The 11,947-nt window shown below is 32.6% G+C and overlaps 3 protein-coding genes across 13 annotated transcripts; 1 reads left to right on the plus strand and 2 right to left on the minus strand.

Annotated features, from left to right (window-relative positions):
• Positions 1-647: 647 nt before the first annotated feature.
• On the minus strand, positions 648-10,492 carry LOC11432412 (F-box/kelch-repeat protein At3g23880). The gene is made up of 2 exons (XM_003588909.3): positions 8,885-10,492; positions 648-869 (listed from the first exon to the last, which is right to left on the minus strand). Exon 1 carries the CDS (start codon positions 10,075-10,077, stop codon positions 8,887-8,889), a length of 1,191 nt encoding a protein of 396 aa, XP_003588957.1. The 5' UTR covers positions 10,078-10,492; the 3' UTR covers positions 648-869; positions 8,885-8,886.
• LOC11426726 (uncharacterized) lies at positions 3,597-8,497 on the plus strand. 11 transcript variants are annotated; one of them, XR_005645438.1, is made up of 8 exons: positions 3,597-3,980; positions 4,248-4,414; positions 4,551-4,617; positions 4,875-5,044; positions 5,800-6,404; positions 6,558-6,965; positions 7,598-7,667; positions 7,765-8,497. XR_005645438.1 is itself a non-coding variant. In XM_039832361.1 (8 exons), exons 4-8 carry the CDS (start codon positions 4,997-4,999, stop codon positions 7,823-7,825), a joined length of 690 nt encoding a protein of 229 aa, XP_039688295.1. In that variant the 5' UTR covers positions 3,597-3,980; positions 4,248-4,414; positions 4,551-4,617; positions 4,875-4,996; the 3' UTR covers positions 7,826-8,497. The 11 variants fall into 11 exon arrangements, 2 of the variants coding, with proteins under 2 accessions (XP_039688295.1, XP_039688298.1); XR_005645442.1 differs by having other exon boundaries at positions 5,800-6,012; positions 6,110-6,965; XR_005645441.1 differs by having other exon boundaries at positions 5,800-5,917; positions 6,107-6,965.
• Positions 10,493-10,720: 228 nt separating the features above from the next.
• On the minus strand, positions 10,721-11,892 carry LOC11428774 (uncharacterized). Its single transcript, XM_024778432.1, has 3 exons — positions 11,565-11,892; positions 11,119-11,414; positions 10,721-11,017 (listed from the first exon to the last, which is right to left on the minus strand). Exons 1-3 carry the CDS (start codon positions 11,890-11,892, stop codon positions 10,721-10,723), a joined length of 921 nt encoding a protein of 306 aa, XP_024634200.1.
• Between the last annotated feature and the right edge of the window lie 55 nt (positions 11,893-11,947).

The raw sequence follows: 11,947 nt of genomic DNA on the forward strand, positions 1-11,947 counted from the left end.
TTGTGAACGTGCATTTTTTCTAAATAACTTATTACTGTTTGTTAATATTCAGAAGCTTGTTATTTAAACTTGGTTATGTTTTGTTTTCTAGGTCAGAACCATGTTTTGTTTTCTAACTTATTACTTTGCATTTATAATTAAGTCTATATTTTTCACTATTGATCTTTTTACAGTATTATATTAGCTTACATATGTCATGCATATAATAAATTGTATAAAATTTCAATTTTAGGTAAACTCGTACGAGTTTACGATTCGAGTTTACGAGTCGAGTTTACCTAGGTAAAACGAGTTGAGGTAAACTCTCGAGTTGCAAAACCTTGCCCTCCACTACTGATAGTGTTGCTATCACATTAAAAAATTATCAACATATTTGTTTTCCGTCAGTTATAAACATATTGAAATTAGTACAATCATATACACACAAAACAGTAAAAAAAAAAACTGCATTCAAACATGACCTGCTCGAATTCCTACACATGTTTTATCTTTCGATGTTCGACTAGTAAACGTTAACCAATTAATCCAATGTCCACAATGCGGTGAACATGCTTCTCAAATAAGATTATCTCCAATTGAACGAGTGATGTAAATTTGCAGAATAAAGAGTAGAGGAAAAGTAGTATTACTACTAATACAAATAAATATGCAATACTTCATATCATTGCTGATTTTCAATCTATAAAAAAATAATCACAAAGAGATTCCTCTTATATAACATATTATTATATGGTACATTCACTCGTCATAACAAGCCAGAACTCAGAAATACAAAAGCTTTAAGACTCAGAAACTGAATTGCAGGCTTTCAAACTCCGCCAATTTACGGAACAACAAACATCTCACCAGCAATTTGTCGCGCCAGAACTCTGTTACAATGAAAACTTATATATAATAACCAGCATTATGTCTTCCAATACCATTAATGAAGTACACTAACAAAGCACCCAATACCCAAGACATCAACAAAATAATACCAACGCCCCAAAGGGCTTGAACGCCAAGCAGCCAAGACAACTACAAATGATAAAAAAATACGAAATTGATGCAACACTAGCAGTCCAGCAAGCAAGATACAACGTCAAACGGATCCCAAAATGCCACAACACTGCAGCAGAACTAGAACATCAGAGCAGGACTGGAACAGCTGAAGGTCAGAAGAAAGCAACAGCTGAACCTAACCCTTTTGACTTCAACTACTTCCATTTATTCAGAATATTTCTTTAAAAAAAGCAAAATTTATTAAAAGGAGTCTAATCCCAGCACAAGGCCGGAATAAAGCGAACAAGTGCATAAGTTTAAAGCACTGCAAATAAAATAGCAAGACAATCTATTATCTATACCACGACAATTGATCCTGCCACTAGCAGCCCACCAGATACAAAGTTGTTAATGCTAAAAAAACAAAAGAGAATGATGCATGAAAGCTACTTCCAATCCGGCAGAACCGACAACAGAAATGCTAAGTTAACTGGATTGCAAAATTGAACCGACTGACACACCCAACATTCCACACCAACAAAACTGAAATACGAAGCTTCAAGACTGATAGAATCCAAATTCCAAATCCCGCCAATTTACGGAATAGCAAACAACTCACCAACAATTTGTCATGCCAGAAGACCCACAAGATTGGTTCTGTTCCTTTTAATTTAATTTTGGTAGTAATGTTAAATCAAGATTTTGTATCTTTATCATCAATAACAAAGTGTAAACCAAACATATGATATGATAAAATAAGAGTAAATTACACTTCCCTCTCCTTAAAGATGCTTAAATTACACTCTCCTCCCCTCTTATGTTAAAATATACACCCCTCTCCTTTGAAAAGTAAAATTTATACTCCTCTTCCCTATAAGATGCTTGAATTACATCCCCCTCCCTTAATAATTAAATATGGGCTACACTTTAATTTATTTTAACATAAATAAATATTTTTATAATATATACTATTTAAAAAATATAAATTCGTTTCTTTCTAATCTAAATGTCAACGGCAATTAAATTTAAATCTTTTTTTATTAATTTTATAATTTAGAGTATAAAATTCACTTTTAAATAACCATACTTAATCGACTTTAATAATTTTTTAAATATTTTAATTTTATTTTCAGTTGTTTCATATTTTATAATAGGGTTTAAAACTATATGTTAATGAAATTGTGAATAAAAAATAGAGAAAGATATGTATTCAAAATTTAATTATATTAAAATGAACCTGCAAAGCTATTTTTCTCTCTTTCATAACGGGACGTTGTATCTAAAAACCTTAAAATCTCCAATCATGATGGTATGTAACTACCACAACAAAAAATATGCTTTCCTATCTTTAAAAATGAAAATATCATATTCTTGGGGAAAAAAGAGATAATCCTAATTCTGTCCACAATGATTTTATACAGTGCAAACGTTACAAGGAAACAGCTATCCCAACAAGCTGATATAGTTATATGGGTTAATTAAGTTTTTGGTCCCTATAAATATCTCCAGTTTTGTTTTTAGTTCCTATAAAAATAAATCACACTTTTTAGTCCCTACAAAATTTTCTGTTAGTGTTTTTAGTCCCTGTTAAATTAAAATTTGTTTAATTATGCTTAAAATTCTAAATTTTTAAAAGATTTTTTACATACATGTTCATAACATCGTAAGACACTCTTTTGTAAAAAAATGTAGTTTTTTAACATATAATGAATTAAATATGAATTTTTCTAAAAGCTAAATTTTCAAGATTATATTAATGAAAATTTGGACATAATAATAAAATTTTAAGTTAATTTTTTGCGGAGGAACTTTGTATAATATTCTAAGTAAGTATGTGAAAAATATGTTAAAAATTTAAAAGTTTAAGCACAATTAAGCAAATTTTAATTTTACAAGGACTAAAACTATGTGTTGGTCCCTGTTAAATTGAAATTTGTTTAATTATACTTAAACTTTTATATTTTTAAATAATTTTTAACAGACATGTTAAAAACATTATAATAATCTCTTTTATAAAAAATTAGAATTTTTTAACATGTAATGAATTAAATATAATTTTTTTTAAATGCCAAAAATTCAAGATAAAACTAACGAAAATTTGGACCTAAAAATAAAATTTTGAGCTAATTTATTGTGGCGGAACCTTTTATAATGTTTTAAACAAGTATGTAAAAAATCATTAAAAAAAATTAAAATTTTAAGCATAATTAAACAAATTTTAATTTAACAGGGACTAAAAACACTAACGGAAAATTTTGTAGGGACTAAAAAGTGTGATTTATTTTTACAGGGACTAAAAACAAAACTGCAGATATTTATAGGGACCAAAAACTTAATTAACCCTAGTTATATATAGACTAATAATAATCATATAGATATCTAAATATAAGCCACATACAAATAACAATATAAGCCACATGCTCGGTATACAATTAGATTAACCTAAGCAATCATAAAAATAACATTCACATTATTATAAAACAAGTACAAATAAACAGCATATCTTCTTATATATTAAAGTTAACAAGTAAGCTTATTGTTGCCCTAATTTTAACCTAACCCTAATACCTTAATTTTACCGTTTTAACCCTAGCTCACACCTAATCTTCTCACACATCTCTCCCTTTTCTCTCACACCCGATCAACTCCACTCAGATTTTTCCAATCAGTCTAAACCTAACCCCCAAAATTTTCATCTCCCACTCAATCCTATCGCTTCTTGCTTCCGTCTCCGCCGTCATCTCTATCGCTTCCATCTCCGACGTCATCTCTATCGCTTCTTGCTTCCGTCTCCGCCGTCATCTCTATCGCTTCCATCTCCGACGTCATCTCTATCGCTTCCATCTCCGTCGAGTTCAGTTTCCGCTGTCATTCTACTCCATCGATCTCCACCGTTTTACTCCTCCGACGTCTCCTCCATCACGGATCTGAACTTTTAACGAACACTTCCTGTATCAGCCGCCACTTTGTCTCCTCCGGCAACGAGGTTCTTCTCATAGGTTCATCTCTCTATCTCTCTAATTTCTTATGCAATCACTAATTTGCCTTTTGATTTTGTGTTTTATCATCATAAATTTGTGTTTTCATGAAAGGAAAGCTACGAAAATGTTTATTATATATATATTGTGCTGTTTTGTATAAATGTTGCTATATGAAAATTGACAGATAGTTGTTTGCATAAACTACTTAAAGGTATGGAAAAATAAGCCTTAGAAATTTGTATGTATTTAATTTATTTTCTCTGTGTGTATTTGCTAAATTTCTAGGTAATCAACATCAAACCCTTCAGCAATTAATGGTGACTATAAAGTATACTCAAATTGCTGAGATTTTAGGAGCTGTAAAACCATTTGAGAGTTGGTTCTTGATAACAACCATGAACCATTTTATGTGTTCTAATGTGGAGAGCAGAATATTGAATAGCTTCATCATGGTGAGTTTTGTTTAGTTGTAGTTTATGCAATAAGCTTCATTCAATTGATTTTATGCCCATTTGGTAACCTAAACCTGTAAGCCCTGATTATATCTTGCTCATTTGAATATATGCTCATTTGATGATTGAATGACAGATGCAGAAACAGGGGAAGTGTGATTTCTTACCGAGGGATAATCATATTTACTCTTTAAATCTATAAAGTAAGTCAAATGCGAAATTAAAACATTAAATTATGTTTAAAGTATTTGTTGTTATTCTCTTTCTTTTGTTACGGCGATTTCTACTTGAAGGCTACAATATCAAATACCTATTTTTAAGTGATGACAGTAAGGCATTTTCTTCATTTCATTAATGATCTGAGGTCTGGTCTGCACTTTTCTTTATTGCAGTGTTTTAAATTACAGTGATACATATCCTAACATTAATATGCTTTCAATTCTCGGAAACTTTGATGCAGCAGCAGCATCGTAATGAAGGAGATGTTAGTGAGGGGTGTTGGTTGACTTGATTTCTTGGACTCAAAATCTGACGGATTGAAGACGGTGGTGAAAGGGTGACTGTTCGATGTAGAAAATCAGTATGCGGGTTGCGAATGTTGTGTTCATTATTTTCTCAAAGGATTTACATGTAAGGAGTTACTTTTAACCTACTTTTAACCTTTTTTTTTTTTTAAGTATATGATTCATGAACTTTGTTTTAATTACATCAGATTTCTTGAACCATTTATGTTTTTGAAATTTCTAATTAGCCCGTCACCCTACAAAGAGAAAGCTTTCTTTCTGTGTTTGTATTTTATTAACCAAAAATTGAGCTCTATAGTTGTTTGGAATCTGATTGTACTGGATTTTCCGATGTTTGTGTGCAAGAGAACTATTTTTTTTTTTTTGGTACAAGAGAACTATCTTTTTAGTTGAATGTGAAATGAAATTTATAATGAAAAGTTGGTCGAGAAAATAATGAATCAATACATTAAACTGTTCATTTGTTTAAATGTTAACAAGCTTCTCACTTCAGCTCCCATTCATTTATGTCAAAACCCATATCAGTTGTTTCACTCTGATTGCCATTCGATTACAAGTGCTGAATCGCTCTTGCACTGCATTGTTTGAAGGTTATCTTAATTAGTAATGCTTATTTTAGTTTAATGATATCTCCGTATTACTACCATGCTAACTGATGCGATATTTTTTTTAATGCACAACTCCATTGGATCAAAATCCGTTCACTGATCTCGATAAATATGTAAACGAACTCAGGGTGAAATATCAAACATACGCCATTGGTTTTCATGTTAATGATGTGTGTGTGTACTTTCTTTCTCTTTGATCTTTCATTATATTTTTGTTCTTTTTTAATGATGCTAACATTTCACTGTCATATAGGATGTTGTGTTATTGCCTCCTTTGTTGGTTGCTGATTTTGGTAATGATATCAATCACTATGCAACATTGATTGATCCATGTAACAATCAATTTGATGTTGCGGTTGAAAAAGGAAAAGGTAGTATATATGCTAAACCTAAGGATTGTTCGCTTTGCGTGATTTCTATGATATCCGTTTCGGTGCTTGGATCACTATGGTATATGTTGGGTTGGGTCAGTTTGGAATAACCATCTGTCAACTCCCATTTTTTATTATAACTTTTATAGACAAACTTACTTATTATTTCTATTTTTTCTTGATTGATAGAAGTTGGTCTACAATGGTTTTTGTGAATCTGCACTGGATAAAAGGACCACGGCTTTGGTTTTGATAGACGATTGTGGCAACAAGTGGAACTGCACTCTTTTTTTAGGATCTATATCGTACTGTCACAGGAAAATTGCTGGTGAGTGGAAAAAGATGATAGCTGCGCACAGAATTTGTGAAGTTGCACAAATCAAGCCGGGTGCTCTGATGGTTGGCAAAAATGAAATTGTTTACCTTGAATTCATCCCAATTTTATGTCTCTGCATGCTACTGTTTTGTGTGCAGGTGACTTTTCAAGGTGAATCTATTGCATTGTTCTTCCCTTTTTTGTTTTTATTTTATTTTCTTATACCTTTTGTTCTTCTTAAATTTTGTCACTACCTATTAATTTTATATTTATGGAATCAGTGGAAAATTTATTTACTTTACTTTCATTCATCTTATATTTTAGGATGACTTGAAATATACGTATGTGGTTATGTACTTCAACTCAATTGCCTTTCTTAGGGTCTTATGCAATTTACACTCATCACCAAATTTATCAGTTATGTATATTGACTATGAATTCAAAAAAATGAAATAAATGGAGCACTTGATTTATTTATCATTGTTATTGAAAGCAATACAATAACTATAAAATAGTGTCATAACAGAGAGTGAAGTAGTATATAGTAGTGATTTTAAAATTAGTATTGAAAAGTATAGCATTGCATTTAGAAAGTTGTATTCTTATGTGTAATATTAAAAAGTAAAGTTGTTTTTATAGGTAAAATATATGATCTGAATATTTAGCTTATGAATATTGTTTTGGCAGAAATGATTTCATTTTTTCAAAGTTGGTTGTGCCGGCACTATCTAGGTATGTAGTTTCAATCAAAATTGTGATGGCTGAAGGATTTTTTTTTTCTCTAAACGGATGGATATATGGTTTGACCATGGTCTTTCATTCACTTATAAACTTATGTCTGATTTATAAAAGCCATTCTCACTCTTTCTTTCTAAGTGTGTTAAAGTTTAATTATTTAGTATGTATTGATTTTCTGTTTCTCCTCAGATGAAACTTAAATTTTCATTGAACTTGCAGTAATGAATTGATGAATATATCTCAAATTGCACAGGTTAAATATTTTTCAGCTTGACTAAAACAAACCCTTTTCATGTGCTCATTTTAAGACATATTTCCTATGAACTTATGAAAGAGGAGGGTTGACTAAGTATTTCTCTAGAAAAAAGTGATTGTGGGTAGTAGTCATGATTTTTGAAGAACTTATGACATTTAGTGTTCTCTCCATTTGATGATGGCCACCAACAATGGTCTAAATTTTTACTCATTATAACCTATTAGTCATAAATAGCAATTGCTCATGGGCACAATTCAGGGAACTAAGCTTTGAAGTTTTCATGAATATTGGTGTTGTTTTTGTGTGTTTAGTCTCTTTTTCTTTTTTGTCCTATTAACTATTTAGAAATAATGTTAGTTTTATGCAACAGGACTATGTGAAGTAAACATGAAGAATAGAGCAAATACAAGAAGAATTTCTTTCGGAAAATTTGTCCTACTGTATAGAACTTCCTAATTATTAATTTCAGCATTAAGAGCTCTCCTTATAATGATTTATTGTTGTCAGTCTCCTTACTTAATGTTTTTATTGTTGTAGGCTTATTAATTTACATATCCAGCAGGTGCTAACAACTTCAAATAGGCACCATGGTTGTTAGTATAATTAAAGGATGGATTTAAGGTGTTTCAAGCTTGGAGAAATACTTTTCTTAGGAGTAGTGGTTTATGATGATTGACTGTGGAGTAACTTTGAGAGTAGAATTAGGAACTGAGCAGACAAAAAAAACCATCATTAAAGTTAGAAGTCCATAATTTGTCTCTCAAAGTTACGATTTTTCTAACACAGTCAAACTATATATCAAAAGTAAAACTTTCCAGGCTCACAGGCAGAACGGAAAGTAGAAGATAAAAAACCAAAGCATCATGACAACAATAGTGCCTATTTGATCTTTTGTTAGCAACCATGCTTTATGCAAAGGTGCAGGGCACATGTAAAAGTGACGTTGCATAAAAATGACAATGAGAAACAGTTCAACAAGCCTTTGATATCATGAGTGAAAAATGCGGTTGAAGTTTGATCAAAGTTCCAAGAGTGTGGCAGCAGATTTTGTCCTAAGAGATAGATTGTATTAGTGATAATGTTTGGCAATTGACAAGTGGTATTAGAAACTCAAGAAATGAGCTGATAGAAGTAGTCAAGGATTGTGTGTAGTGCTGCTAAATTTGAGAGTTTGTATGGCTAAAATATGTAATTTATACATTGAGAATAAGAAACAGAAAAATTGTACTTGATATAAATAAATTTAGTGAGGCTCGATCGTTTTTCTTTATCTTCTGATCAATAATAGTCTTTTCTCTTAAATATCTTAGTAAGTATTTTGTTTGGTTGTAACTAAAGTATTTGTTTTGATTCAAATTATTATTATCATGTCATTGAACATGAGTTTTTATTATGTTGTTTATTGTTTATTCTTTACGTAATTTTGGCCTATAAATAATAATCTTTGGTTTTTCGACTTCTTTTGTCATTTCATCATCTTACTCTATTCACAGAGATTTATAATAATGAGAGACAATATTATATAATGCAATGTTCATTTTTTTTTAAATTGTTAACGAATGTTTTTCATCTCTTAAAACCCGTGCGGCGCACGGGTTAGTAATCTAGTACAAATGAAAATAAATTCAAACACGTAAACAATGAAAGAGAAACTTACTTTCAAAAAATTGGAACTAAGCTTTCAACATAATCTTTGGCAAAGTCCTGGTATACATAATTGCTATTTCTAAAATCGGCAATAGTTGTACTTGCAATAATTTCTGTTCGCTTTGCTCTATTATGTCTCCTGTCATAGAGGAGAATTGTTTGGGATTCTAGATTGCTCTGAAGTATCAGTGAATCACCATCCTCGGAAAGAAATAATGGCACCAACTGAAAATAACATATGTCATTGTCACTAAAGTTGCCATAATCTATTAGAAGATCATGGTAACTAACTTTAAGGAATTGAGTCCAAGAATCTTCAACCCCAAATTTCTTCATCTGCCATATAACAATATCAAAATGAGTTTCCCTGTGCAAATAAGAAAAACAAAGGCAGCCTCCCAGCACACCAATAGTTGGCGAGTCAGGCAGCACTTCATCAACGCCACGAGGAACTGTGTATTGCTTGTACGCCTCTGTCTCCAAATCAAGTGAAACAATAACAGAGTGTTCCACAGTATCACTGGTGTGAATAGTAGGCGTAGCCAACCAGTTTATAGTACCACTCAAACACACATGTTCGTGGTCAAGAACAACAGGAAAACTTTCAATGTTTCTCCAAACATCAACACCCAAGTTGAGAACTTTCACATCTGATGTTGTCTCTCGTTTACAGAACGCCACCACTTTATAAGCTCCAGTTGAATTATCACATCCAAAGGCAAAGTCGAAATCTCTACTAGGGTCACAAATATTCCAAACACAGAGCCAGTACTCAAAACCATAAACAGTTTCAGAAACAACTTCCAAAAGAAGCAATCCATTACAGGAATCAACTATCGTAGAGTAGTTTCGAGTTATTGCTGGGTTGTTCCAAAGATGAGAATGGGAATCGTAAACAACGGCGAAGGAATGGTTTTGGAATACACGATGTATAGGGTGTCTAACGATGCTGAATTCTTCCTTATGTTCAACGTGATATCCCGGAATACAGATTGTGTTCTTCGTGATTATTTTTAAGAGCGAAGAGTTTCGTGTCTGTGATCGTGAATTATGAAGGTGCAATTTCACAAAGGTGGAATCGGAAATTAGGGTTTTCCAAGACTTACTCACACACCTGAATCGAACAAGAGATCTCACTGGAAGAAATGAAAGTACCTCAAAGATGAGTTCGTCGGGGAGGAACGCTGGTGACAGAGTCTTCATCGTAGGCTTATTGATCGAATTGATTTGGGGGCGTCATGGCGATGGTGGTGGTGTGAGTTAGTACTGTGTGGTGAAAGGAAAGAGTGTTTTCTGGTGTTATGTGTGTTACTATATTATTATTCTCACGGTTATCCAACAAGAAAGATTTAAAAGTATAAATAATTGATTGGTTAATTATGCAGCAAAATCCTAAAACATCTTTGATATGAAATCCTATGTGTATCATAGTCTGCTTGTGTCTTCTCATGTGATGTTGTTAGTAATGATACCAATCAGTCAAATTATGATTCACTACCATACACCATCTTTTGGTTCATTTTTCTCTTTCTTAATGGGAGGTTGATATATAAAAACATTCAAATCTCTAAAAGACATTTTCCTCTATAGGAAGAAAAAACCCTGAAGCCCTCCTGATGGTGTGTAACTACTAACTACCATAACAAAAAATGTGTTATCTTATCTTTGATACAGAAACTATGATGTTCTTGGGAAAAAAGAGATAATCCGAATCTTGTACACAATGAGATATTATACAGTGCAAACTTCAACTTTATCAGGAAACAACTATTCCAACATGTTGATATAGTTATATACACTAATTATATAGATTTAAACACGTAAACAATGGAAGAGAAACTTACTTTCAAAAAATTGGAACTAAACTTTCAACATAATCTTTGGCAAAGTCCCAATATACATAACCGCTAGTTCTATTATTGGCAGCAGTTCTACTTGCAATAATTTCTGTTCGCTTTGCTCTATTATCTCTCCTATTATAGAGAATTGTTTGGGATTCTAGACTGCTCTGAAGTATCAGTGAATCACCATCCTCAGAAAGAAATAATGGCACCAATCGAAAGTCATCATGGTCTATTAGAAGATCATGGTAACTAAATTTAAACAACTGAGTCCAGGAATCTTCAACTCCAAATTTCTTCATCTGCCAGATACAGAAATTGGTTTGCCTATAGGAATAAGAAAAACAAAGGCAGCCCCCCAACACACTAATAGTTGGCATGTAAAGCGGCCCTTTATCAAAACCACGAGGCACCATGTATTGATTGTATGTCTCCGTCCCAAATCAAGAGAAACAATAGTAAATTGTTGAACAATGTTGTTGTGAATAGCCAACCAGTTCAGAGTGCCACTCAAATTCACGTAGTGGACACTAAGTTCGCCACGATAAGAAAGACCATCAAAACTGTCAATATTTCTCCAAACATCATCACCCAAATTGAGAACTTTCACCTCTGAATCTGATGTTGTCTTCCGATCACCGTATGCCACCACTTTATAAGTTGCAGTTGAATTATCACATCCAAATGCAAAGCCGAAATCTCCATGATCACGAAAAAGAACCAAATTTTTGAGATACTATCCCGGTGGCTGGGCTCCAAACACGGAGCCAGTACTGTTTAAGTCCTTTGTTTAAATCCTTTTTTTATGGGAACCAAAAATATCACCATACAAAAGAATCAATCCATTACAGGAACCAACTATATCAGAGCCATTTCGAGATCCTTTTCTTTTAAAATGATGATAATTTGAAGGGTTTTCGAATATACGATCGATAGGGTATCTATCGACGCGGTAATCCCCCTCATTATTATTATTAATGCGCTCCGTGATAATTGTGAAGAGCTTAAGGTTTCGTGATTGTGATTTTTCAAGGTGCAATTTCACAAAAGTGGGATCAGAAATTAGGGTTTTCCAAGATTTACTCACACACCTAAATTGGAGAAGAGATTTCACGGGAAGAAACGAAAGTACCTCGACGATGAGATCCTCGGAGAGGACCGCCGGTGACAGAGTCATCGTAGGCTTTATGGATAAATTTGAATTGGGGGCATGATGGTTGGTTAGTGGTGAC

Source organism: Medicago truncatula, chromosome 1 (genome assembly GCF_003473485.1).
Source record: "Medicago truncatula cultivar Jemalong A17 chromosome 1, MtrunA17r5.0-ANR, whole genome shotgun sequence".
NCBI lineage: Eukaryota > Viridiplantae > Streptophyta > Magnoliopsida > Fabales > Fabaceae > Medicago > Medicago truncatula.